The sequence below is a fragment of the Aythya ferina genome, assembly GCF_964211825.1.
Source record: "Aythya ferina genome assembly, chromosome: 5".
Lineage (NCBI taxonomy): Eukaryota > Metazoa > Chordata > Aves > Anseriformes > Anatidae > Aythya > Aythya ferina.
Genome location: NC_140301.1, coordinates 29,450,253 through 29,478,153, shown reverse-complemented (window position 1 = coordinate 29,478,153; position 27,901 = coordinate 29,450,253). Strand labels below are relative to the sequence as shown.

General features: G+C 47.4%; 2 protein-coding genes and 1 long non-coding RNA gene across 4 annotated transcripts in view; 2 read left to right on the top strand and 1 right to left on the bottom strand.

Annotated features, from left to right (window-relative positions):
• The window catches only part of MAP3K9 (mitogen-activated protein kinase kinase kinase 9), a 79,360-nt gene extending 77,787 nt beyond the window's left edge, over window positions 1-1,573 (top strand). Inside the window, exon 15 of the transcript XR_014693770.1 lies at window positions 118-1,573. The gene's annotated coding sequence lies outside the window, so the exon portion shown is untranslated. The remainder of the gene's footprint in view (window positions 1-117) is intronic.
• On the bottom strand, window positions 1,188-27,901 carry TTC9 (tetratricopeptide repeat domain 9). The gene is made up of 3 exons (XM_084521675.1): window positions 27,459-27,901; window positions 6,980-7,162; window positions 1,188-2,334 (listed from the first exon to the last, which is right to left on the bottom strand). Exons 1-3 carry the CDS (start codon window positions 27,844-27,846, stop codon window positions 2,255-2,257), a joined length of 651 nt encoding a protein of 216 aa, XP_084377801.1. The 5' UTR covers window positions 27,847-27,901; the 3' UTR covers window positions 1,188-2,254.
• Window positions 4,114-9,117, top strand: LOC311437873. Of its 2 annotated transcripts, XR_014693774.1 has the most exons (4): window positions 4,114-4,471; window positions 4,549-4,637; window positions 7,101-7,244; window positions 7,612-9,117. It is a non-coding gene; the product is annotated as an uncharacterized lncRNA (long non-coding RNA). The 2 variants fall into 2 exon arrangements; XR_014693775.1 differs by having other exon boundaries at window positions 4,114-4,637.

Genomic DNA, 27,901 nt, shown 5'->3' with positions numbered 1-27,901 from the left:
ACGGAGTTTTGTGCATGTTTCTCTCAAGCTCTATGTTATGTGGAAGCACACAGATGCTATGTAGCTGGCAAAACAGTCCCTGACTCTGTTTTCTTTCTGTTGACTTCCTTCTTTTAGCTTCTGGTGTGTGTGCACTGGTTGGAGGTACCAAGTGTCAAGGTACATAGGGACAACCACTTCCTGAAGAAAGTAGCTTCTTGCGTAGCACCTGGAGGCTCTTGGAGATCTTTTTCATATGCACATTCACAAATTTCCTACTTTTTCACATACTTTGTGATAGTCCTGGAGAAAAAGTGGCTGAGAACTGAGGAGTCTGTACTTGGGAGTGTGCTGTGCAGCCTTTATACTAACATAAGCTTGGGACTGACGTGGTGACAGTACGCAATTGAAGCCATTTCAAGGGCTAAAACTGTTTCCAGACAAAGTGACAGGGCCATGGACCTCCATCTCCAGTGACTGGAAGATGCCTTTCCTCTTATTTTACAGCCATGAGTGACAAGCCTGCCTCTGCTCACCTGCAGGTTCCTGCAACAGAGACTGTGTAGGTGGTGTCCTCTCCCCTTGCATGGCCTGCAGGATGAACCCTCAGGTCACTCCTAGAGGAGTGATATAATACATGGGGAGTGAATAATACAAATTCACTTTTTTTTTTCTGAGACAATGATAAAGATTTGTCTTTTCCCTTGATGTTTCTCTATCAACTCTTCCAAATTTTGGCTGGAAAAAATTGTGGCAAGGTACCACAGCAGGAATATGGATGCCATAGCTGCTGGGACCAGAGCACACAGCACTCAACTGAACTTCACATGTTCAGCTTTCTGTGTTTCAATCTGTACATGTCATCCAAAAGGGCTGATTGAACTATGGGTACAATGAGCTTCACACTGACCACCGTGGGATGAGAAGCACACATGTTCACCCTGCAGCTGGGAGCAGTTCCCTGTGGGCCACTGGAGATGTGTTTGTGGCGCTTACTGAGCCCATTACTGGCAGATCCAGAAAAGGATCCTTGAGCCAAGGAGCCCGAGCTCTCAGAACTGATCACACTGCTGCAGTAGGTCTAAAAGGCCATATGGGCTGCTGAAATAGCCTCCAAAGCTGTTGGTCCTGCCCTGTTTGTCAGCACCACGTTCTGCTAAAAAAAGAAGAAAACAGGACACAGGAAGCACCAACACGAGGTGGGAGAATCGAGACCTCAATCCAATGTACTAATAATACTTTGCACTGTACATCACTGTACTGGTACTTACAGACATTAACTGGTAAATCCTCACAACACCCCTGCGAGGTAGGGAAGTATTATTATCCCCAGTGTACAGATGGGGAAACCGAGGCACAGAGAGGCTAAGTGACTTGCCCAAGAGCACACAGCAAGGCATGGCAGAGCCCATACACGAATGGAGACGTCTCTGTTGCCCACCCTATGCTGCCCCCACTAGACAATGTTGCCTGTCTGGATACGGGGAACCCACAGGTCCCTTCTAAAAGCAATGGCTGGACTTGTTGCCTATTAATAATTTTTATTTGCCTTTAATGAATTATTTCACAGTTTTTCCCTCATACTGTACACCACGCTTTCACAGTCTGTTCAGCCTTCTGTGGTACCCCACAGCCTTCTCCTCCGGTACTGGGACAGCTTCGGGGGTATCGTAGGGTGCTCTGTGCTTTCGTTAAGAGGATGTTTAGAAACAGTTTCACTGGCGTTGGACTGGGAGCATGTGAGCTCTCACTGGAGACTGGTAGCACACACTGGAGAAGCAGGCAGGGGGAGCTGATGGTGAAAAGGCATTTGCTATCCCCTGTGAAATGACCAGTGGCTCTCTTGGTTTCTTGGCTCTTCTAAGCTCCAGTGATCACCCGGAGTGGAAACTGCTTGTCTCCAGCTTGCCTGGCCAGGAAGTAGTTGTCTGGGGGTTGCTTCCCTACGGGTTGTAAGCAGGCAGCTCAGGACCAGAGGGGTCCCCCAGCGCTGCCTGCTCCAGGTGTGTGACGCTGCCTTGGAACGAGGCTGGCCGTAGCCATTGTGCTCTCCTGCCATGGGGAAGGGGGATTACCATGGTTGGCAATGGTAATTGCCGCAGCCATATCCAGTGTCTGAGTCTTTTTTTTTCAAAACCAGGATTCGATGAAGAGCGAGGGAAAGTGGATGGATGAGGAGATGGGGATGAGGCAGAGCAAACAGGAAAATCCACCAAATGGGCTTCTAGGAAGGAAATGTTCCCCTTTGGGCACTTCAGCTGAAGCAGCTTCATTTTCACAAGGCTTCCTTCTCTCTCTGGGAACATCTGCTGAGCTTCATCTCTGTCAGCTGGATATATCGTATGACATTGGTATCTGCAGGGAAAGAGCACACAGACACATGCACAGTGGTTACAACTCCCTGGAAAGATGGACACACCGCACCTTTCATCCGTGGTGCACCTCCGGGTCCTGCCTGCAGGAACAGCCCCAGTGGGAGGCGGCTCTGAACCAAACCCTGCTGATTTGGTTTTGGTGAACCTGCTCTGATTTGGGCTCACCATCCCTGTTGCTCACGATCTTGCCTCAGTTTTTACCTTCTCTTTGGCTACTCTTGGTCACCACAGTTGAATTCACACAGGTGAAGCCATCTAGTTCATCCCTGCCTGTTCCTCTGGAACAACATCTCCCCTGGTTTCCCTGCCCTCAGTGCTTGGATACAAGACTCTAAAGGCACCTTCTCTACAGACATGCTCTTCTTTTTCATCTTCCTATTCATTTTACAGCCTATTTCACTCTTCTCACAATTTTCTGTGATGAGCTGATGTGGGAAGAGCACTGTTCATGTTCTTTCAGCAACCTTGCTCTCCGTAAGTTTCACGTTTGGGAGTCCTTCCACAATGACACTGTATCTGCATTTTTGTCATTCACTGTCTGCTGCACACTGCCTTATCTATCCTAACAAAGTTCCTGGGGGCAGAGAACCACATTTCATCTCTGTACAGAGCTGTGAGACCCCAATCCTGTGCAGGCAGTAAGCTCAGCCCTCTTCTTCCTTCCAGTATTTCAGTGTACAAGCACTGTGCACACACAACACGTGAATTTTGCTTTACTTCCAGGCCCTTGCAGGGAGGGAGCCCGTTCACCCTGAAGCACAGGTTGATGTGCACGATGAGTGTGTGTCTCCAGACAGACCCCGTGCTCCTGCAGCCACGGCCACCCCTTTCTCAAATTGTGTTGATTTACTTTCACAAGGGCAACTTCCCACCAGCACGGCGTCAACATGGTGGAAAACACCATATGGTATCAGAAGCAAGCAAGCATAAGAAAATAACTGCTTTCACTTATGTATTAATTTTAAAATGGTTCTTTACTCACAGCCTTGCTCAGAAGGCCAGCCACGGCCAGCTTTGTCCATTATAAGTTATTAGAGATTCAAAAATCAATGTGATGCACACAGCAATCCATTCTGCCCACAGTCAGGGAGCAATTTCACCTCCTCCTCATCCAAATTGCCCCACACCAGCTATTAAGTAGGTGCCTGAGCTTCCAAAAGATGAGTACATTGCTGGTCACGTGCCCACTGCTAGAAAGCACAGGTATTGCCCCCACTAGAGGAGCTGTGGGTGCAGAGTTCCCTGTAAAAATGAGAAGGGGAGGCCTCTGTCATGCCATCAGCTGGAGTGGAGGCAATGGGAGATGGTTTAGCTTCCCTTCACATAGAACTCTGCACAAACACGTTGTAGCAATGCTCTTGTTATTTTCCAAGCTGTCCCTGGTGAGGTAGGTCTCCCTGCTAAGTCTTCTGCAGGTTCAGTAGTATCATCCTAGTCCCTTCAGGGGGTGGCAGTCAGTGATTAAGATACTTCCCCATCTGGGGGATTTTTAGTGAATCGAGGAGTTCTGCTCTCACTTGTGTTAAACAAGGAGCACCAGCATCCAGAACTGGTAACGTGCTAGCATTTCAAACCAGCCTAATGAATTTTGAAGGAACCTTTTGTACCAGAAATGGTTTCAGCTGCACAGCCTCCAGGAATGCAGCAACTCAGCTGAGGGGCTGGCTTTGAATTTTTGATGTCCCTGCTCTGTACCCTCCAAGCACCTGATGTGCTGCAGCACAGGTGAATGTCCTTGCAGCTGCATTTTCACGTCGGAGGCCTGCCTGGTGCAGGTGACAAGCAGTAACTGAGGAGGCATGGTAGGAAACTGCACCTGCCCGGGCCTGCAGGGACTGTGTGCACAGTGACAGAGGAGGAGGAGGTGGGTCTCGGTGCGAGGAGGGCAGCAGAAGGCTGCCAGCTGCCTTGGGCCTGAGGGTGAGGCAGCGAGCTGCTGATGGCACGGCTTCACTCACCTGGGAGATTGCCACATGCACGGGGAGCCAGGGGCAAAACAAGGTGCAGCTGACAGGGGGCGGGAGAAACTCTGATTGCAAGTTAGCAAAAAATCTCCCGGCAGGTTTGGGCATGTGGGGTCTTCTCTTTGAGGGCTGCTGTTTCACCAGAGAGGAGTGGTGAGTGGCACTTTGCTTGTGGAAGGAGCCCTATCTTTTCCAAGTCTTTTCCATAAAATGATACTGTGTCACCACAGCTCTGTCTGCAGAAGTATTTCAAAGCTAAATGTTAATGAGCAGAAGGCTCTGGTCCTTCAGCGAGGAAGTGCTGATGTGGGAATGGCAGGTAAGGACAGCTCAGTAAGTGATGCTGGCAGTGCTGCAAAGGAATGTGTCTCCTGGCTCTTTTGAGTGTTCCTGTGTTCCTGCTGCGCTGAAGGCTGTTCCTGCTTCTCCCAGTGGCTTCAGAGCCCGGTTGTTTATCTGCTGGGCAGGCACCATGGTCTGGGTCTTATTCCTGAGGACTGGGAATTTGGGACGCCAGCTCCTTCTGTGCAGTGTGGGAACCTTAACAGTGGCTTTCCTCTTCCTTTCTAAGATCCTGCTCAGTAAGGAGTGCTGTACAGTTATCTTGCATTATTTCCACCTGCTTTTGTGATTTTGTGTTGTTTTTGTTTGGAGGTAGTAGAAGAATTGGGGCCAGACCCTACCCTCACTGTTGAAAGACAGTAAATGGCCATAAGGAACGTGTTGTGGTGACAGACCTGTAGAGCTGTAAGCCCCTTTCCTAACTAATTCCTCTTTACCACTTAAAATTCCCCCCAGCAAAGAGACAGACAGTGATTTGAGCCCAAAACATTCCTTTTTAGAGAAGGAGAAAAAAGGCAGAGCATGACTGTAATAATAACTTAGTGCTTTACCAGTGAGCCTAGCAAAACCTCGGATAACAGAAAACAATCGCATTTTGCAGATGGAGACACTGAGTTATTCCAGGTCACAAAATAATTCTTGCTAGTGTCACCTGATTCCTACTGCTGTGTTTTAGCAGCCGCATCCTTTCTTGCTGCACGCATTCGCTTCTTTCCTTAAGATCTCAATAATCATAAATAAAACAGTGCAACAATGGCCTTGGATGGTCTAACAATAACAGACAGAAGCCTCTGATGCAGAGCTGAAGGCCAGAATTGTTTTTTTTGTATACATTAAGGGCCTTTGGGGACAGTTTCTGGTATGTCTTTGCAGTAAGCAGCAGTATTTGAAGCTTTTGCTGTTGAATACATTAGTATTTATTTCAGGAAGGAATGAGAGATACCAAATAAATAGTATCACTGAGGGAGAGGGGGGAAAAAGCATAAAAATACATATTTTAAAAATAGAAACAAAGTGGTTGAGCTAAAAGGACTTTTTCGCATCTGAGCCTCATCAGAAGCCCAAGGTTAAGATATTTCCTTATTTGCCTCCAACTGTTTTTCTCTACATAGGTCTCGCCATTCCCTGGTTCTGGCACAGGCTGGAAGCAGAAGGGCGCACTGTAAGCTGAACAGGCTGAACTGAGCTTTTAGGCACGTTTGCTCAGCGAGTGTGGGGTGTGCAGCTGTGCTGTCAGACTGCCCGGGGCCAGGCACAGCAGATGGGACCGGCCGCCTGTATGGGAGCTGGGAGCGGAGCGCGATCCCGGTGCCCCTCTGGGGCGCTGTCACTGCAGGAGCCCAGTGCTTACAGGACACTACACACTCTGGCCACCTCCCTCACCTCCTCTAGCTTGAGGCACGCCAACCCCACTGTCTTTGCTCCTGTTTCGTGCCCAGCTTTCTCTCCCTGCACACACAGGTGCAGGTGGAAGAGCTGCTCTGTGGGGTTCCCCTTGTGTGCGGCTTCTGTTTGGCTTTCTCACAGTCCTTTAATTTTTCTGCATGTATTGTAAAGTTCCTTTAACAGGAATGGGCTGAACAACCGTGTGGATTTTATCTCATCAGGCAGTATTTTTCAAAAAGTCAAAGCACTGCATTGTGGCCTTCTACTTGCCCTCCGAGTTGGGGTGGGTTAGCACGAAGGAGGTTGCTCTGACTGGGCTAAGTTGTTTGCATACACAATTTCTTTGCTGCCTGAAATGAATTCTTTTTGTTTTTGCCATATGGATGGCAGGTACTTGAACAAGGCATGTGACTGCCTTCATGGCACAAATTGAAGCATCCTGTTCAGTGCTTTGTGAGTATATGTCTGTCTTTTTATTGCAGAAAGATACTATTCCTTTACTGAGATAGTGGCAGGCATGGCTGTTGGGAACTACAAACAGTCTACTCATTTTGCTAAGCGGAAAAACATCTCAGATCCAGAAAATATAATGGTTTAATGGTTGGGATGTATTCTTCCTCATCCTGCTTCCTTCTCCAAAAATAAGATGGGAGGGGAAAGAGGCAGGATCCCTTCCCCACAGACAGGATTCCAGCAGCACTGATAGCACCCAGCTCGTGCTGTAGCCTCTGCAATATTTAGTTAACAGATAATGCCTTAAGGCAATGTCACTGCAAACCTGCTGCCCTAGGGGAGAGTCCTTGATGGGAAGTAGGACTAAGGGCGGGGTCATGCTCATCCCTGTGGTAATCAATGAAAACAAATCAGGGACAAAGTCTCGTGAAAAGAAATGTGCAAGCACTCAGCACTGGGTCAGGCTCCTGCCCCCCGTACCTGTTGGCTGGCGGGATCTTGCCTCTTTCAAGTAGTAGAGTGCCTTGTTGTAGTCACCCAGGTGGTAAAACGCGACGCCCGACCGGTAGAGTGCCTTGAAGTTCTCTCCTTCTTTCTGCAGCACCTTGAGGCAGTACTCCTTGACGCGCTCGTAGTTGACCAGCTCGGCCTGGAGCAGGCAGGCTGCAGGGGAGAGAGACAGAGCCGGGAGTGTTACTGCTGCCTTTCTGCTCCCGCATCCGCGCGGGCGAGGAGAGCAGCCTAGGTGAGGGAAGTGACTCAGGCTCGTGATTCAGAACGGGTGCAGTCCTATAGATTGTTTGCCAAATCTGATTGTTCACAATTTAAATGCCCGTGCTTCTATTCCTGGCGTTTCAAGCTGATGGGATTGTGTTTGTTCTGGGGGGCTGGGGGGGAAAGCGAGAATGTAAACATCCCTCTGGAGCTCCACATGATCCCATGGTAGTGAATGTAGTAAAATCACCTCTCAGCTGAGGACTAGGGCTCAGAAAAGTACAAAAAGATGGTCAAGGAATAGTTATCAGGGGAATTAAATTAGCCCAGATGTTGTATTGGGGTTAATACTCCAAAGGTGCTGGACTTACAAACATAACGTATTGCCTTTTATGCAGGAGGTCCCGTGTGGAGTTTTGCTGTAGGAAGCACCCGGGGTCTGTGCTCCCTTGGAATGCGCTGTTAGCAAACCAGAGGCACCTGGAGCTAAAGCACAGGGTAAAAAAATGTGCTAGGCTGCGTGCTTTTTGCAAAGTATTGCAGCAAAAGTTCAGCACCAGAGGTCAGTTCTGCTGACTTCCCAAAGGAAAAGGTAAACAGCGGTGAAGAAACAGCCTGCTGAGGGCTCTGTGCCCAAGGACAACTGCTGCATAAATGTCAAGGAGCTGACAAAAATCCCCAAAGTGAGTTTCCCACAGCTAGGTGTGGAGCAAGGGGGAGATCCCTGAGACATGCCTTACAGCCACATTTGTCCTCACTTAGGCACCAGAAACACCTTTGCTGGCAGTGAGCTTGAATGGGAGGCAGGAATTCCTGGGCTAGGGTGGATGGTGTGCTGGATGTGCCTCCGGGGCTGACTGTAGTGTGCACTCTGGGCTAATTTTTTTTAGGCTTACTGGGTGTTAAGAAAGGTTTTAGGGAACACTGGTGAGAAAAGAACGTGCTGCAGCCACAGTCTTAAGGGGAATGAAGAAAGCTGTTCTATTCACAAGCTCTTCTGGTGCCACAATCCAAGGCAACCCTGGGAATGACATGGTTTGGGGAGGAGGGAAGGGGAAGGAAGGCAGGATGCTATGCAAGGATCTGTTCAGGGGCAGGCAGTGCCCAGTGCCAGGGCATGGAGAGAAACTTCCCATGGCAGGTGGTGTTACTCAGTGTGTCTCTGGCAAGGAGGAGACTCGCTGCTCCTGGAAACCCAAGCAGTCACAGTTCAGATGTCACCAATGAACAGCCAGACTTCATTTTTTGCATGGTAACTGTTGCTGGGAGGGTATGATGCTGGATCAGGAATAGGACAGTTCTTGGTCCCCTTCCCCTGCACCCTCTCTGTAGCTTGCTTTACATTTCATGGGCAGGAGGACAGCTTAGTTGACCCCCAGAGATTCCTTCCAACCTAAATTAGTCTGAGCCTTTGATCAGTTAACACGGGCAGAATGCATCCCTCACCCAGGCGTGCATTTACAGCTTAAATAGCGAACTGGAACCGACCACAAACAGCCTTCTGCCAGTGAAGAATTCACGGTACAGATGTGTTGGGCAAGGACTGCAGATCCAGCCCCGCTGCTGCTGAGTTTGGTTAAGTGACACAGCACTTCCAAATCAGATCTTTGTCCCATTTACTGTAATGAGGGACTTCCTAGGAATTTTAACAGATTCTGACACTGGAGTGCATAGGTATTACAAAGGCATCTGGCTGTTCGGTCACCAGTTAAAAAACGCAGCTTTCTAAAAGCTTCGTAGCATTTCCTTACCGAGAATTTGTCCCCTCCTATTTGTCAAACATTGATTTTTCTCGCTCTGTTTCTAATGGAGCTTGAAATGACTGTGCTTTGTTTTCCTTTATTTTTCAAAGCTATTAAAAAGATGGCTGTGTAAATTTACTGCTGGCTTCACAGCCCTGGAAACTGGATTGCTTTGTTTGTCTGCTGACCAGTAGCAGGTACAGCAGTGGCAGTAGCTTTCTGCATGCTGCCAATCTGCTCCGGCCTTTCACGTCCCGGGGAAATGCCTTGCAGAGCAACTAGATGGGGGATTTTTGGTCTCTGTTTGTTTACTACTTGGTATTTCCAGCTATAGTCACAGAAATTACCCTGAAAATGACAGGCAGTCAGACCGTGCATATTAACTCCATAATTCCATATTGGACTTGCTTCATGGATTGGTTATAAAGTATCCCAAATCCTGCTGATTGGTAAGCCCAAATGGGCTTCCAGATATCCAGCTGGGTTCTTTCTGTGACTCATTTTCACAGCAAAGGCTCTGCAAGGCACTGCTGTAACTCTGCACGTGGCAGAGAGAAGTCAGTACCACTGGGCTAGCAGGAGAGATGCGTTTGTCTGAACAAAACGAGCAGATGGATGTGCAGGTAACAGTTCTGCTGGAAGAGCTGGCCATTTGGAGAGCCAGCGTTGGAAGTGGCTGCTGCAAAGGAACCTGGAGGGAGAACCTCACTTATAAATATTTAGAGGTGTGAGCTTTTGGTTCTTCGTGCACTGAAATGACCTTAGTGGTTGTGATTCACCCTGAATACAGAGGTGGTTCGTAATGCAGCTCTCAAAACTGGAAGATACGTGGTACCCTTGTACTTCCTAGCCAGTTCAGTCAGAGGAGTTGTTCTGAAAATGCATCCCTTTCCTAAACAGACATGTGTCTCTGGCTGGTAGTGTTTGTTTAGCACATCAAACACTTATCACCCTCTTTCTCAGTTCATAATAGGCCCCCAGTGAATCCTTCTGAGGAACAGAGCTAACTCAAAGACCAAACCAAGAGAGGTTTATCCAGCTTCTGCTTTCTTCAAGGAGAATGGGGTTGATCCCACGCAGCACCATCTCTAGTGGCTCTTTGGCAATTAGGAGAGTGCCTTTCACAAGCAGATGCAGACCTCCAGTCACCCAGCCCCTGCGGGTTTTACCCCGTAACGCAGCATCCATCCAGCAGCTACATCTCTCCAGCTCAGACCTCAGGGTGTCCTGTTGCGTCTCAGTGTTACTGTTCTCAGTTTGGCAAGTGATGTACTGTGTCAGCTTGAGCAACAAATAATTCCTAATTTTTAAAATTATGTATGTCACATGGTGATGAGGAGCCCCCATTTGCTGTAAGAACAAGCAGTTCTGAAACTCCTGTGTGAAATGTGCTGTGGGGAGCAGAGAAGGCTATTCCTTTTAGCTCTGGTGGAGGATCCCTGTCCATCTCACTTCCCAGCTGACTGCTGATGTTTAAGCAAGGAAATAGGTAGCCTGGCTGCTTTTCTTCTTCCTCAGAGTATTAAATCCAGGTTTCTAAATTTTAATTCCTGGACTGAATCTATGCCAGCCAGCTCTGAGTTACAACTATTTGAGAGCTGCAGCACAGCTCTGTTATCATTAGAAAATGGTACCGTGAGAGCTAACTTGTGTGACCCTGCTTAGCACCAGGTTAGACAAAACAAAGATTAAAACATCCGTAGAGCCAAAATACATCTACTCCTTTAACCCTTAGCTGTGGACAGCAGTGGTGGGAAGTTTTAATTGAATTCTTGACTGTTCAGGGGTTTGGCTACTAGTTTATTGTACCCTGAATTAATTCTGAGTTCCAGTATATCTTTTAGGGAGGTAACTCTTAAATAGCCTGCACGAAGATGTGCCTGGAGCTGCTTACTAAACACCTCACGTTTCTCAGCTTTCATCACTTCTATAGCTGTTGTGTGAACCTTCAAAATGAAATTCAGCTGAAAATGCTGTTGGTTAGCATCTTGCCAGGGAAACCTCTCCTGTGTGCAAACCTCTCCAGGTTATGAAAATAGCTCAGTTTGGCCCAAACGTTTGGCTTCTAATTTTGGCTGGACCAAGATCTAAGTCTGGAAGTAGGGTGTATAGATTTTAATGTGGAATTTCAAACAATATGAGAAGCCTTGCCTACCTGGAAACTTTTGCCAAAGGGTAAATCTGCGTGCTGGAACATTCCTGCAGACACAGTTTTGTAACAGTGGCCAAAGTCCCACTGTAGGCAAGGCTCAGCACCTATCCACGCTACAGAAAACTAAGCCAAATCACCACGCAGGCAGTGTTAGCGCGTTCCTTCCCTGTGGCACGCTCGTTTGGTTCAGCACGTGGCGTTAGTCACAACAGGAATGCCATTTACAGCTTTTCTGGGGAATGAGCTTGCCCTGGCCCTTCAGGAATGTCTTGGGTTGCAAGTTTGTATTTCACAAAGTCCAGTCTTGTTTGCAGTTCACTGACACCCAGGTAAGCTGGTAGCACTGCCTGTTCTTACGACTGCCTCGTCCCTTCCATTTTAGGGGCGAATCAACTGCTTGTAACTTCGGTCTTTTAAGTTTTTGGACTAAAATATTCCATATGCGACGTCTGCTTTTGAAGTCTGCTTTTAGAAAATGTCAGCCAAAACTGTTCAGGTATTTTTGAAAAGCAGGCTAGGGAAATGTATCTTATTTTTCCCTTGTTAAAGATCTCTGGTGACTGTCTCTTTGGATTTGTCTCATGTCCTCTCAACGTTTGGCTTTGCAAACTGAAATCTGGCAGATATCATTTGTGTCAAGCAGGTGCCTTCTGTTATCCCTGGGGTAATCCAGAGCCGGCCAACTGATAACTTTCTGAAAATAAAACCAATATAGTACTGTGTACAGTACTCAGAAGAGGTGCCTTAGAATTTGGTACCCAAATCCACTGAATATTTTGTCTACCTTGGGCACAACCCAGTCTAGGAAAAGTGGGACTTTAGAAACTTTGAGCCAACAGGAGAAGTTTCCTGCTCTCTCTCAACAAGAAAGAGGAGTGGAAAGTGGAAATCAAGCTGAGAGGAGCTGTCTTACCTATGACAGAAAGACAAGGAGACTGATGCTGGCAAGGAGAGGAGATCGGGGCTGAGAGCTGTGTGGGGATGAAGATGCAGAACGGCTGTGGTGGTGAGAGGGGTGTATGAGTGGGGCGCTGAGGTCTACCAGGAGGCAAAGTCTGAGGGCAGAAGTGGAGTTAAGAGTTTGGGATGAGGTGCTGGGAATACAGAGGTGCAGGGCAGCCAGCCTGAGGAGCAGGAGTGACATTTCTAATTATGAAACTGAAGCACAGGAGAGTAGTCTCGCTAGGTGTGCATGACAGCAGCTCCTCTAGCAAATGACTTACCCACCCTTGCACTCCTGCTCAGAGTTCTTTCTCTGTTGATTATACAAAACTGAGGGACACTGATCTGCAGTGCCTGAAGCTGGCCTTTGCCAATATCCCCTGGAGTCTGGAACAGGTGTCCTGTGCAAGAGCTAATAGTAGGTCTTGTGGTTGAACCACTCATATGCTCAGGCAAGAGCCTGAATCCAAATGATCTTTGTTTTCCACTCCTTAAAATGAAAATCTAGGGAATACTAGAATTATATTTCAAAAAAATGTGAGTGCATTTAACCTACTTTGAAGAGTTTACCATGAAGTGAACAGGATAAATGACTGTTCTACGATAGCCACTGGTTCAGGAAAAAAAAAAAAAAAAAAAAAAAACACCTAAAACCCAACTTGTATTGATTTGGTTGGTTTCAAAACAGCAAGGAGTAGTAGTTAAACCCATTGCTGTTCAAACCTGATGTATTTATTTTTGATTCTAACATTGGTGTTTAACAGCTTATGTGTGGATTATTACTCCTTAACGAGTGCTAGGTACTCCAACCACTATGAACTCGACGTGTATTTCACAAACTGACAGTGTCATTCCCAGAAATAGCCATGATTAAACTCTGCAAAATACTTTGCTTTCTGATATGATCTCACCCCAAGTATAGCAGCCAACAGCTCACTTAAAATCTGTTTAAATCACAGGAAGATGGAACATATTCTTGTTCTAGTTCTATTTTGGAAAACACATGATTGATGCTTTGATATAACTACTTCAGGGTTTTATTCAGACATATGATTAAGACCTTGATGTATCATTGAGCAGGCTTCGTCCTCTTACTTCTTTAGGACTCAAAATAATAGGGCAGACTACGAGAGTCTCATAATACTTCTTTTATTTCAGAAGGCTTGGCATCCTTTATAGTGATGCTCTTTCTCAGAAGAAAAAACATGCTAGCAATAAATCTTGGTTTAAGCATTTGGGAAGAAAAATTGTTAGGACGTAACTAAAAAAAATCAGGGATTTTTTTTCTTAAAAACAAGGTTTGCTTTGGAATAGACAGCAGTCTTCTAATAATGCCCCTGATGGATGTACCATTAATCTGCGTGCTGCAGTCTCTGTAACTGGTTTTTATAAAAGCATGTGGAGTATATGGTGTTCACTGGCGGAATTAAAGTGGATACCATTACTAAATGACATTGGAAATTTCAGCCATGTGTTAGTAATTTAGATTATAATTAACTTCTAATATCAGGTAACATATCTGTCATAAGATGATGCTGAGGATGTAAAGGTTTACCTGAGACTGAAAGTCACCTTGGAATTAAACTACTTGAATTTTCATGTACAGCATAAGAAGATGTGGACTATTGCAATACTTCAATCCAAATTTCTCTGATGTTGAAGTTACTCATCTAGCGGGTGCAGACTGCACAGGTGAAGAGGATGGCACAGCACAGTTTTTAGCCTGTGTTAAATTTCCCTAATTGGCACTGACAGGAGCTGTATCATGTGAGGGAATGCAAGAAGCCTAAACCAAGGAACAGAACACACTGTAAACCGTCCACATCTGCACTGAGCCCCCTGTGGGCTGTGCCTTTCAAGAATGCAACCCAGTGTCCCTCCAAAGGGGGTTTTTGGAAGCATCTTTTTTTTCAGAGAAATGCCATGTACAGTTTCACTACAGGGCTGAGACACTAATTAGGATCTGCAGTTTCCAAACAATCTCTTCCATGAAATATTTCTCTTTTCTCTATAGTCCAAGCTTGCAAACAAAGAGGATTTTCTGGCTTCTCACCAATAAGAAGCTAATTATAGACAGCTTGATAATGTCTGGCAATAATCTGATCAGCTGACTCCCAGTTCCCGGACAATCTTAATGGGATGAAAAGGGAATATCAGAATGACAGCACAACTTTACAGTCAGCGGCCCTCATTTATTCCTCTCCAGGTACCAGAAAGACTTAAATATGCCCGTATGTTTCTGCTTGCAGGGAAATGTGTGGAAAATTAAAAACTAAACTATATGACAGGCTGCCCCTCTCTGTAGGGAGGGATTAATGCTAAATGAGGTGTGGATCCACAAATGTTTGGAGAACCCAAGGTGTCACCTCTTCCAAGCTGCCTTCCCCTTCTTCTCAGCCTGACTCCCAACTTGTAAACAGATGCCAACCTTTCCTCCCCTTTCTGCCTTCTTGGCCATGCTTTCCTTTCAATACACAGTGTGGTCTCCTTCAGTTCTCTGCTGCCCCTGTCCTTCACACCTCTTCCAGGAAAAGGATCCTGACTTCTAGGACAGAGACACTGATGTAGTGACTATGCTGATGCTTCCACCACCATGCATGTTAAGAGGCATCTAGCAGCTTTTAGGGGAGCTGCTAAGCCTCTGTGAGGCCTTTTGTGGCTGACAGCCCACTCTGGGACCCTTCCTGTTGCCACCCCTTTAGAGGTTTGGAGAGCACAGGGTTGACAACAAGCAGATACCTAACAGATAATGTGAGCTGTCAAAACAAATCAGTTTAATTTCAGACTGATAGGGCAAGCAATCCTGAAGATAAAGGTGAAACAGTAGACGTTACGTATCTTGGTTTTACAATAGTCAAATGACAAATTCTAGTGACATTTTCTTAAGCAAATTGAGGGAGAACAGTCTAAATGAATAGGCTTAGCTCTGTTATCAAAGCAGAAGGCAATATTAAGTGGGGTTCTGCACTGATCTGTCCTAGGTCCCATGGTATTTGGCATCCTCAATAAAGACCTCAATGACTGACTGTGGGCTGCCTGTCCATTGGCAGGTAACACCACGATGCAGGGAGCAGCTGGGATATGTTGGAAGGCAGGGCTGCAATTCCAAGGGGTCCTCACAGACCGGAGCAGTGTCCTGACAAAAACAGGATGTGATCTGGCAGGGGCAAGTAAAAGGTACTGAAGTTAGGCAGGAAACAAATGAACAAAAACCACTGATAGAGAGCAGGAATGGTTGGCTGAAATAATTCTGCAGAAGATGATCTGTGTTGCAGTGTAGATCACCAGATGAAGTTAGCAAGGCTACTTGGTTAATGAAGGAAAACGCGCGCTAGCATGTATGACAAGAAATTTGCAAGAAGTGTGAGTACTGTGTCTGATTTTTGGATCCTAGTCTTGAAAGAAAATGTGGATGCATGCCAGGAGGACCCTGACAATAACGAGCAGAATGGAGAACACAGACTGTAAGCCCTGAAGAAGACAGGGAGGGAAGGCAGGCTTACAGAGTTCACATGTAAAAAAAGTAAAAACCCTGTCATACAAAGTAGGGCATAACCAGAATGCAATCTGTTCTTGTGCTCGGGGAAACCAGAAGAGGGCTTAAACTTCAGCAGGGAAGAATCTTACTAGGAAGAACTTTCTAATAGCGACAAGGCAGAAGCACTGTAGACTCTTTGGGGAAGTTGCGAAGGATCCTAGCTTTGGAAGTGTGTAAGAACAGCCTGAATAAATGCTGCCTGGGATACACAGTATCTATACCCTTGTACCATGCAGTGGTATGGATAGAAGACTCCTGAATTCCTGTCCAGCTCTGCAGTCCCCTTACTGATTGTGCTCTAACACCCGGGGCACGAACGGTCCTTGGCTCTCCCTGAGAGCCACCATTTACTGCAAATTCCTGTCAGAAGGTCCTGTGGAAGGACGTTGCTGTGACATCCCCAGGCTAGGCATTTGAATACATAAGCACTTAAGTAACAGCAGGCATGAATGATTCCTGCCTTTGCTGTGTTTATGTTCTCATATCTCACTCTTTTCTAATTTTCTAGAGTGCAGTTCTTTAGGAGTGTTCATTATTTCTAAATGATTCCTAAGCTGCTTTAAGGCAAATTAGTGGTGATTTATGCTTTTTTTGGTCACAAATCCCGTGATATAACACTGAAGTTTTCCTTCAAAGGGACAAACCTTTGGGAAGCAAAGACCTGCAGACAATTTTTCATCTGATCATCATAACTTCTGTTTTAAAAGAGTATTTTGAGCTCCTAGTTCCTGCAGTTCTTCAAATTAAAATGAGAGGCTTACTGAAAATTCTTAGCAATGGTAAAATTAAAGTATTAGAAGCCTAGATGTCAAGCAAACAAGAAGTGTTTTCTGAAGCTAGAATCCATGCTCAGCTGTGGATCAGCAAATCTTTATTCAACTAAAATGAAGAGATCTCCATATTGCACCTTCTGATCTCCATGCCTTTGATTTTCCCAGCCAGGAGATGTAGGAGCAAAGTCCTAGCAAACCGGTGGTGGAACAAGAGCTTCGGTCAGCTTTTAATGCGTGGATCGTTTTGATTCTGCAACCTCCACAAATGCTTGCTCCTCCTGCAGCCGCGTTAGGGGAGCTGGGAATCTGTCCCGTTTGTTTTTGCCAAGGCTGTTGTTGTGGATCTGCCAGGTTAAATCCCCTGGAGGTTTCCTCCGCTCTGGCTTTGTACTTACCTAGTGGTCTTTGACCTGCCTTTATCTTCTAGAATCAGTACTCAGCTGGCCCAGCCTGGTCCAGTCAATGTGCCTTTAGATGTCTGACCTTCAGATCTGCTGTTCCAGGTGCTATTTATTCCACCGCCCCTTCCTTGCTGTTTGCTTTTGTCGTGCCTTTCACCTTGCATTGCTTTGCCCTCGCACTGCTGTGCCCTCTCCACGTTGGATCTTTCCTCCTCTGGCCTTCTGTTGCTATCGACACCCACCAGAGGAGGAATCTGGTCTCTTGGGTCGTTTGCATGGGGGAAAAGCGCACACAACTGTCTCAGAGATCAGTAATATCAGATGCTATGCAGTGAAATTTGGGTCTCAGTGGAAAGGTGGCTTTTGTAACCCTGTCTGCGACCAGGAAGGTATTTCTGTGAGCAGGGAGAAGCTCTGGAGGAAGAGCTGGATCTCAAGCTGCTTCTCTGCTGAGGGGTGAAGCCTCTGCTTGGGGGCTCACCAAATAAACAACTGACAGCGGGAGCGTGAAATGCGGCTGGAGCAGCTTGGAGGCTCTCAGATGAAGTCACTGACGGTCGTGCATGCCACGATTGCCTCCAGCCTGGCTTACTGCAGCGTGCTCGGTTCGGGATGAAAGCTAGTGCTTTATCCTGTGCCACGGCAGGGCTGGCTGACGTGGCTGCCTAACATCTGTGTGCTGTGCCCCGCGGTGCTGAGCCATGGCTCGCCTCCCAGGACACGTGGAAGAGCTGACAGCTGCAGAGTCTGCTACGGGGTGGGGAGCTGGCTGAGGGCACCGCCTCGTGTCCTCATCCCATGTATAATTGATAGGGACTGAAATGGTTTTTGTATTTCTTTTCCTGAGCTCTCCCTAGTTGAAGACTCTTACTGGCAAGAAGGGGAGAGGCTGAGCAGGGAGGAACATTTCCTTCATTACAATAATAACCCTATCAGGTGTTTTATCCAGGTCCTGCATAGCCCAAAGCCCTTCCATTTTAATGATGTTTTGAAACAGAAAGCAGCCTTTATGGCCTCTGAGGGAGAGATGGAGAGAACGAGAACAGGCAGAATCAGAGGCAGAGGATGCCAAAGTCACTGTTTTCTAACTAACTGAAGAGTGAGAGGTATTAATCAGAGCTCTGAAAACACTGTTTGCATTAAAAATGCGCTAAAGAAGAGTGACTTTTCAGCCACAGAGCTGACTGACCCTGGTTGTGTCAGGCTGTGTCACCTGGCTGAGCTCCGATTGCCAATGCAAACTGGGCTTAAGCTTTGCCCTCTTGTGTGGCTGGGCTTCTGGTGTCCTTGCCTCTTTCCTGCCCTCCGGTTAGACCGTATGAACTTGGTACCTTTGAGATATCTGCCTCTCCATCAAATCCAACTAGTCAACAGGTTTGAAAGTTACCCAGAGTGGACTGACGGGCTGACTACAGAAAACATACTTGCTTATGACTCATTTCCTTTGGAAATCAGGCTGAAAACAAATAAACTGAAGACCTGAGTAATGATTCAGTGTATTATTTGCTTGAGAAGGCCAGGGTTTGAAATGTGCAGGAGCTTAAGCTGGTCCTCTAATAAGATAACTGCTCTTTAATACAAGCTGTGGCAAAGTGCTTCAGGTTAAGTTCATTCAGATCATTCCCAACCCTTCCATAAACCAGGTCAGTGCAGTGTGCTGCTGGCAGTGGAAGGAGGAGGTAGGACTGTGTGTCTGATTTGAAGAATATGGAGGGGAACCTTTACCCCAGGTAAGGAGTTTGTTTTCAGACCAGGAGCACGAGAATCATTGTAATGATTCAGGCCAATGATGCAGTTCCTTGTCTCGACTGTGCCTTTTCAATTAAGCTAGAGGATATGAAGATATACTAAGAATGACGTGATGGCTAAAGAATTTGTAGTGGGTTCTGCTGAGAGACATATCAGTTAGAGACCACTAGAAGAATGCTGCAGGAATTAATTTCACAATTGAACTTGTCTAATGCTTCTGTTAATTGCCCTGATGTAAAAGAAAGAGCACCTACTGACACTGTGAAGTTGGAAGGTATCCTCAAAAAGGATAAGGATGGCAGTGTCATAAAAAGAGCTACATCACCTGGTGGACAGCGTTAAATTTATTTGGGATGGAGATCAGTAACACAAAACTTACAATCATACTCTTTGGGATTTAAAGCAAGGATTTCTGCTAGAATTTGTGAGCTCATGAGCTGGAAATAGCCAAAGAGGAAAAGGATCTGAATATGCTAGTTGGTCACAGGATGACTGAGTCATTTATGTGACATGACCGTGGACAGGGAAATTAAAATCTCTGAGAAGTTTATTCATAAATCCAAACCAGTTAGCAGTGGTTCTCAAGCATGAAAATGTAATATTTGCTTTACAGTTTTTATCCTATCTAATATAGCAGTGAATGTGCTGATTAGTTATGTGTCTAAGCCTTCTTTTCTAACCTTATTAGGGTCTTTAACTCCATGATACCTTCTGGCACTGCGCTCCAAGTTAATCAGCCCTGGGTTTTAAAAATTATTTTGTATTCATCTACTAATTTAATTTACCCTCCACCCCATGAGCAAAGCTCCTGAGCTGCCTCAGTTTGAGCTCCATCACAGTTGTTAGAGAACATACAAAGGAAAGTGAGCGTATTTACTTTGTACTTGCAGCATAGGTGAGGATCTTGTGCTGCTCTGGTTTCTTTGCAACATGAATGCACTACTGCATCTTGAGCAATTAATCACTGCAAATCATTTAAGAGGCTAGTAATCTAGGATTTGAATTATGCTGGTATTAAAACATATGGTGACTGAAGAGAGCACTGAGGCTTTATTTGCACCATGCTGTCTGATGAGAGAATCATTCCTAGTGGCATGGGGCAGAAGCTCTTTTTTTTGTTTGTTTTTTAGAAATATGAGTGGGGAAAAAAAGGTGCTATTGCAGGGCAACAGCTAGTGCTGACTTACAATGATCATCCAAGAATAACAGACTCCTTCCCTCGTGGTTCTGCTTTTGCAAGGTTAACTGATGGCCTCCACAGGTAGCTCCTGTTTGGGAGAGGCTATGGCTATTGCGTGGAGCCCACCTGTTTTCTGAAAGAGTGGAAGAAATGTAGGTCTTTGACCTTTCCCCCCCTCTGGGAGCAGGAGTGGGGCAAAACAATATGAATTTTCACTGCTTCTTCCCTGCAGTTGATTGAAAGATTGTTCTTTCTATCATAAAGATGCTGTTCATAGGGGGTGAATTGGTGGGTTAGATGGTGACTGCAGGGATGGCACTGCACGCTGGAGGTACAAGTTGGTTAGTCACACCAGCCCAGGAATAGCCAAAGGAAGTGCTAAGGGTCTAACATAAATTTTCAAGTCCCAGACACCTCCTCTGCTTTTAATTTGCTTTCGGGAGTAAGTTTGTTCTCCCACACACCACACTGGGGAGTGTGCAGGACAAAGATACACTAGTGCATGTCTTCTATTCTCCCTCCATCTGCTTCAGGTAGCAGTAAACAATTCTGCTGCCTGGAGTTGGGAGTGAAGTCTTTTGAGTTGGAAAAGATCTAGGATAAGCAGTATCCAGCTGGGCTGACCTGAGATCAGCCTGTGCATGTTAGGCAGAGCCTCACAGATCTGTAAGATGGGCAGCAAATCTTCACCACTGCGTGATGAGGTTCTACCAAGAGGGCCCCCAACGCTCCTGCTTTACAGAGCAAGGAGGCTTGCAGCAAGGTAGAGACCTCACTTGAGTTTCCTCGAGTATGAAATGAGCCATTTAGTCCCTGATGTTGCCGGGCCAGGCTAACACCAGAAGCATGAAGACTGACAGCTGTAATCAGGGCATCAGAGGAGATTTGGAATCAAAATTTGAGGAAAACGAGTTTGGTGGCTGCTTGCTGGCTGACCCAGCTGCTCCTTTCCAGCAGCTCCTAGGAAACCAGATCGACGGCTAGATTAGCGGAGTTTTGCTGCCTGCCACTCCGATCTGAAAGGAGGTGCTGCTGCCGCTGATGCAGAACAATCTACGTGACAGCCCCCTAAACTGGCAGCAAGGAGACACAACAGACAGTGCTCCCACTAAAGCACGATCGGGAATACTGAGCAGTGGCTAGGGAAATATGTGCTTTGGTAAGGCAGAAGTTTTACCCGTCAAAAATGGATGTGCTAGAGAGGGTGTCACAGCAGAGATGGGTCCTAAGGAGAGCCAGGGAGGAGAAAAGGTCCAGCCTGAACTGATATACAACAGGTAATAAAATCAGCTCCAATGAATCAGATGCACCGAGATGCTGTGGGGCAGAGCCTGAGAACACAGGGGATGAGAGGGCAATGCTGGCAGAACAGACGGGGCCTGCAAAGGGCCACAACTCTGCCTGGGAGGTCAGAAAGTCTGCCACAGCTGCAGTGCAACTGGGGGAGCCAGCAGAGGAACTCAAGCAGAAAAGGCACCGAGTGCGTAAGCAGCCCCGGCTCCTGAGCTGAGAAATGCGATGGGGGAACTGGGAACACAGGACAAAGCCAAGGAGAAGCAGATGGTGCTGTGCAGCCGATGAGCCTCGGGGTGACGGCGTGTCAAGAATTTTGGAGAGTGGGGAGAGCAGAGTGCATTTTGAAGTAAAGATCGTGACATTAGCTATTGCCTATGGACAGTAACAGATGAGCTCTGGCACATCAAACTATGACAGATAAAATCATCGCTCCCAGCTGGCCCTTCTGCCATGGGTTACTGCAGAGAGAAAACGTGACCGCGCCGAATTCACTCCATGAATTGTCCTAGTATGGTTTCCAGCACAGTCCTAAGCTCAGAATGGCTGTAGCAAGATGTGACCCCAGCTTACACGGCTGCCAAGTGGCCAGCAAGGCAAGTAAGTGTACAAGAACAGGGCCAGCCACGGGGCCTTCCTGCCATCTCCTAGCCTTGCACAACGCGAGCGTGCCCCAGCTGAAGGTACCGCCAGCAATTCCAGCCAGGCTCCCAGAAACCACACCAACTCTACAGTCCTGGTTAAAGAAAGAGGAGCAGTAACACTCTGAGCCACCACAAAAGGATTTACCTGCATTCATCTATCAATGTCTTATGTTTACTGTTTCCCATCCAAGATGCAGAGCAGGAATGAACAAAAGGAGATGGATTCCTGAGCAGCCGCGAGCAACAGCTTCCTGGTTAATGATGGTTCACAGTGACTTCTTCAAAACATTCTTAACCCTCAGTATTAGTCACTGGCACGGCTACCTGAGTAAGCTGAAATCAAGACTAATAAACAGTTGTCTTCCTTCTACATCAGTTTCTTACCCATGAAATGAGAGAAGACAGAAGGAAAAAAAAAAAGCCAGTAAATTTCCTCAAAACCTCATTATGTAGTTCCTCCCTATCTTAATTGTTTCCTCAGTGTCATACTCTGTCATGTTATTTTCTGTAAGATGGCATGATGTCAAGAAGAAACCAGGATCTGGCAACATTTAGACCTCCCCTTTCATTTATACCCTTTTCTTTTGCTGTTTCATTCTTTACACCAATCTCCTTTACTGGGTGTGCAATAGATCTAAAATCCCAATGTGAAATCTTCTGATGACCTTCCATACTTGCAGCATCAATTCCACTGCTCACAGGATGCTGAGGGGAAACCAGGGATGCGCTGCTGAATTGTTAGGCAGCTCTAGGAGAAAGGCTGGAGAAGCAGGGCTGGAGTCGGGCTAGAAACTTCTGGGTCTGAGCCCAAGTGAACAGGAGGAAGAGAAAGATGCTCCACCTGCTGAACCATGGAAAGGTGGCAGAGCTCACAGGAAAAAAAAAAATAAGGTAACCATGGGGCTCATGGGTGTATTTAGCAATAGATGGGGAACCAGCTGTGATTGTCACACAAGGCTTTACTGAAGCACCTGAACCATCTCCAGCACAGCACTGATGGGAACATGGGGAGGTGTAAGAGGCTGTGACACACTGTGGGACTTTTTCTGATGAAAACAGCAGATCAGAAGGGGATGGAGTAAAGCTGGCGGGAGGTGCTACTACAGACCTCTCAGAAAGCACACCAGTGCAAATCTCATGGCGGAGAACAATCAATACTCTTTAGGTAAACAGATTAACCACTACTCTGTGCTCTTGAAAAAGCTTTCTGATTTTTCATACTTCCTGCTTCACCTCCAGTGATGAGCTTTCTTCTCCAGCTGATGAACTTTGTCCTCCAAAATAAAAGGGAACAGGCAAATACAGAGTATTTTACAGACTAATTCATTGCGATGGCAATGCGAATGAGGATTGGGCCTATTGCTAAAATGCTTTGGTCACCTGCATTCACTCTCTGCTGCAACTGCACGTGCATGGAGCATCAGGCCTGTAAAACATTCCCATGCACTGTGGCTGGGCAGATGCATCTAAAACAGGGGTGTCAGGAAGCTCCCACCTCAGCTAGTGAAAACACAGGCCCCGTCCTGCTGTCATCTGCTGCTGTCTCTCTTTCCCATTGCATGGCAGCCTTACAGAGCATGTTTTTTGTTGATGCAGCACATAAAAAAAAAAAAAAAAAAAAAAAAACCAACTTCACATCAAGCAACAATCCAAGCCTGCTTTAACACCCACAGCACCATGTGCCCTGGTAGAGTGTGTACTTGTTAACTGCTATATACTGGGATGGGATTTTAGAAACTCCTTTTGAGGAGTCCTAGTGGGTGGTCAGCAGAGACGAGTTTTAGCAGCTTTTCTGCTATTTAGTCATATTTTCACTTGGATTAAGGCTCCTTGTCTCAGTGGAACTACTCACTGAAGTCTGTACACAACTGGTGACTGTTGGGAGCAGCACCTACAACCCCGTCCAGAGCCCGAGGGTGTTAGCAAGCTGGAGTGCTGCGTGTGGTGGGGCTGTGGCTGTGACCTTTGCGTAGTTGTGAACTTCTGCCACGGCACGAGGCCAACCCGTGCTGCTTAGGCTGAGATCTACCACGGACAGCTACGCTTTGTAAGGCTCTGCAGGTATGTGTGCCCTCCTGCCAAGGTACAAAACTGCACGTGTCTGAATGGGGATATAAACGTGTTGCGTTTAATTGACATTTGTGTAATTAACAAAGCCTTCCAGCACTCCCAAGAGGTCAGAAACGCAGACGAATAAACTGAGGTTCAAAGAATGAAAGATTTGGTGAAGATAATACAGTTAGTCAGCACAGAGAGGCAGGATGAAAAATCTCTATCTCCCAGCATCACTCCTCGTCCCTGGTTCTGTCTCCGGTTCTGTTTTTCCTGCCAGGATTAGCTCTACTATTTCTGCGTGCTTAGGAAAACTGACAAAGGTTTGCTTATCGCACTGCAACATTCCCTCATAAGAAAAAAAAAAAAAAAAAGGCTTGAAACTCTGCTTACCCTTGGCATTTTGCTGCTTTGGAAGGACCAGGACTTGCTTCTCTCTGCAGAGCAGGCACAGTCCTTTTGATCCTGTAAACTTTTAGGCAGTAATGCTGGAATAAAATGATGATTGCATTTAATGAAGGTAGTGGTTGCGTTAGTAGCAGGTGGATGATCCCTACCTGCTTGCAGTTCATAAGGCATTTGAGCTTCATCTAGATCCAAGATGTTACATGAGTGGAAAGGAGACTAAGACATGAGTGGTATTTGGCCCGCTTGTTTTTCTGCAGGCATTGTTCCTACGTTCATCTTTATTTTCAAAGAATACAAACCACTGACTTGGGAAAACTCGGTTGAATGCACCATCGGGATCGGCTCGTGGTTCCTGTTCTTTATTTTTCAATTGGGCTGAGAGAGGCAAAAGGAGGTCAAGTGACTTCCTCAAGGTCAGAGCCCGTCAGTGAGTCATAAAGAAATGACTGTTTGCCTCACAGCCCTGCATTCATTCTGCGAGGCTCTGTGCTGCTGGTAGGATTTTTCTCTGCCCGCCCCAGCAATTTCTGGGGGCCCAGGCCACGCTGCTGCCCTTGCATCTGGTGACATTTGTCAAAGGGGCTTACGGCAAAAATGGCAAAACGAAGGGCTATCGGCACGCCTGTGCAAGAACATAGCAGTGCTGGATTTTGCAGATGTGAGGGTGAGTGCCTTTAAGGCAAAACTCGTGGAGCTTACACGGCAGCCCAGCTAGTGGCTTAGCGAAAAAAATGTGAGTGACACTGCCAGTGGCAAGCGGTGAAAATCCTAGGCCGATTTAAAATATATATAAAAAAAATCACAAGAATTTTAAAACCAGCATGTTCTAGAGTCCTTTGCAATGGGCTAAGGATAGTTTAGGTCATGGGGGTGCCACACAGTTCACTTTAGAAAATACACTGAATATTGTGGGGCTCTGAGTAAATACAAGGGTCAGCCACCCTGCTTCGTGGTATGGGAATCGCCTGCTGAAACAGAAGAAGCAGAGCTAAAAACCAATCTGCGCTGTAATTTACGTTCTGCAAGGTGGTAAATGTACTGACAACAGATCTGTGTTTGTCCACACATTCTTACTCATGTCATCAGTCAGATTAAAACAAAAACCAACCCCAGTTGTACTCAGTGTGTGCACAGTCCTCACCTGTAAGACTGCCCCAGATCCCCTTTGGGTGTGTATTTCCTACCTGCTTATTTGGCTAAGTGCACGGCTAACTAGAGTTGATGAGCTCCTCTGGCTGGATCTAAATAAGTAACTGTGTGCACGCTTCTATCTTTGCCATGCAAAACACCTCTGACAGGTGCGTGTGTGGCAGCCACGTGAAAACGGCAGTGCAAAACCAAGGTGGGCTTCCTAAATGCTAAGCTCAGGCAGTACGCGGAGGTGCTAAAAGAACTTGGTAATAAGGACACTCAGATGACAGCTGCTCATGCTATCGGGTATAAATCAGAGCTCAGTGAAAAACTGCCTTCTCTAGAATTAACATGCATGGCTGTTATGCTCTCTGCACTAGGCAATGCAGATTTATTTATTTTAAAGACAGCTCTAGGCATCCAGTCAGCGCTTGGAAGCCAAACGCCCTGCATCTCTTCTCTTCCCCAGCCAAATATCGCTGACTTCTGCTGCCACAACAGGCACTGGTGCCTGCGCTAGAGCCCACCGTGTAGAGAAGCTGGTGGCTTCTGCTGCACCACGCTGTTACAAAATAGTCTCACTGCTGCACCCCTTGAAGTTCCTATTAGAAAGGCGTACTAATTATTGTGACAGTTGTGGAGAAGCTCCCTCCCATCGGTTTCCTCTCCTTCAGATGCTAATTCACAGATCCTCCTGCTAGAATGGGAGCTCTGGAGCTGGGCTAGGAGGAGCAATGCTGCGGTTTGTTTAACTGCACGCTCCCTTCTTCAGCAAGCAGGGCATTGCTTTAACATTGCTTGCAGACAGAGCAGCAGACACACAAAACTAAACATTTCCAAGACCAATCCTGTCCTCCGCTCTGTGCCTGCCCATCTACCGAAAACACACAGCTGAGTGCAGAATGACACCCTGACCCGCTCTGAGGTTATCTCAGGAGAAGCACTGCTCGCCTCTCCAGGGTTAATCACATTCATCTCCTCTTGTGTTCACACCAGTTAAATTTAGGTAAAATCTGTTCGCATCTAGGTTGAAGATGGAGCAGGTTTCTCACGCTGTCTGACTGCTACTGCCGGCAAGATCAAATCAACAGCGAAAAAAGCTCCCTGCTCAAAGCAGCAGCAGTAAATAAACGCGGTGGACAGCGGCCATTCTGCAGGACTGCTCTGTCCCCACGGGTGTAAACATTTCCAGCAAGTGGAACTTGTGTACGCAGCAGGAAGAGCCACGGCAGCACAGCCCATCCCTCCCTCCCTCCTCATTTACCTTCTACCACGTCCCATTTGTACCTCCGCACCGGGGGCTGGCGGAGACGTTTCCTGCGAGTACTTGTGCAAGCCCAGCACCACTCTACGCGGTAATGTTCATCGTATTGCGGGCTCTTTGTATAACCCTGCCAACCTAAATGAGCCTTGCCAGATACAATGGATTTTAATAAACCTGCGAACAGAAATTTTGAGAGAGACGAAATTACAGCTGTGCAATTATGCTATCACTCGGGGATCTCGCCTGCCTCTCCCTACTCAGGATTTCGACAGGCTTCTGAAGGAAGAACAGTTGAAAACGTGATAAAATCGTGCCTTCCATTACATCCCAAAAGCCACATTGAGATTGGCATGGATTAAGCCAAGGGAAGATCCTGGCTTGGCGCTTCAAACCCCATTTGCTTTATGCTGCATCCTTTTTAGCCCTAGACAGCAGGAAGCAAAGCTAGCCAAGTGTCTCGAAAGCCAAAAGCCAAGCGATGGTGACAGCTGACACACCAGCGCCCTGATTTTTGCCATTTCCCCCCCGAGGGAAGCGAGTGACCCTTCATCCTTGTGCAAAGCAGCAGAGCCGCGTTACCGTGGCATTTTGTGCACCTTCTCCAGGTTACAACCCTCCTTACCCTCTACGTACGTAGGCACAACTTTTTGTTTCGGAGCTGCGTTTGGGCTCGGAAAGAAAAAAATAAAAAAAGAAAAAACCGCTTGGGACCCAAAATAACCCCTGCCAAGATGCAGCGCCCCGGCCGCTGGCAACTTTTGCAGCCGGGAGGCCGGGAGCACCTTGCGGTGCCAGTGCCAGCCCCTGCCGTGCCGAGGGGACCGGGGGCTGCGGGGAAGCCCCCGGGAAGGGCTGGGAAGGGAAAGGGAAGGGAAGGGAAGGGAAGGGCCGGGGGGCGCCGCCGGGCCCTGCCGCCGGTCTGGGGTGCAGATGGAAGGCGCTGCGGGAGGAGAGGGTTAGGGGGGTGCCCGCTGACCTGCCAGGCTGTTGTAGCAGTCGACCTCGATGGCCTCCACCGCCTGCCGCTGCTCCTCGCTCAGCCCGGCGCTGGCAGGGCGCTGCCCGCCCGGCTCCTGGCTCAGCAGCAGCAGCAGCGCCTTGAGCTCCAGCAGGGCGCGGTGGTACTTGCCGATGGCCTCGCGGAATTTCTTGTCCTTGTAGCACTGCGCCCCTTCGCTCTTGAAATCCAGCGCCCGCCCGATCAGCTCGCCCGGCTCCGCGCTTCCTCCTCCTCCTCCTCCTCCTCCCGCTGCCGCCGCCGCCGCCGTGGCCCGGGGCTGGCTGCCCCCCGCGGGGCCGTGCCCATCGCCCGCCCCGCGGCCGCCGGCGTTCAGCTTCCCCGCCGCCGGGCTCGCCCTCTCCATGGCCGCGGCGCCGCCCGCCTCCCGCGCCGCCCTACGCGGGCGCTGCCGCCGCGCC

Excerpts from the sequence above, each read along its gene's own strand:
- TTC9 (XM_084521675.1), bottom strand. The coding sequence starts at position 27,846 with ATGGAGAGGGCGAGCCCGGCGGCGGGGAAGCTGAACGCCGGCGGCCGC. Across the intron at positions 7,163-27,458 it reads CTGCTACAACAGCCTGGCAG|CCTGCCTGCTCCAGGCCGAG; the intron begins GTCAGCGGGCAC and ends TCTCCCCTGCAG. Across the intron at positions 2,335-6,979 it reads AAGATCCCGCCAGCCAACAG|ATACCAATGTCATACGATAT; the intron begins GTACGGGGGGCA and ends CTTTCCCTGCAG.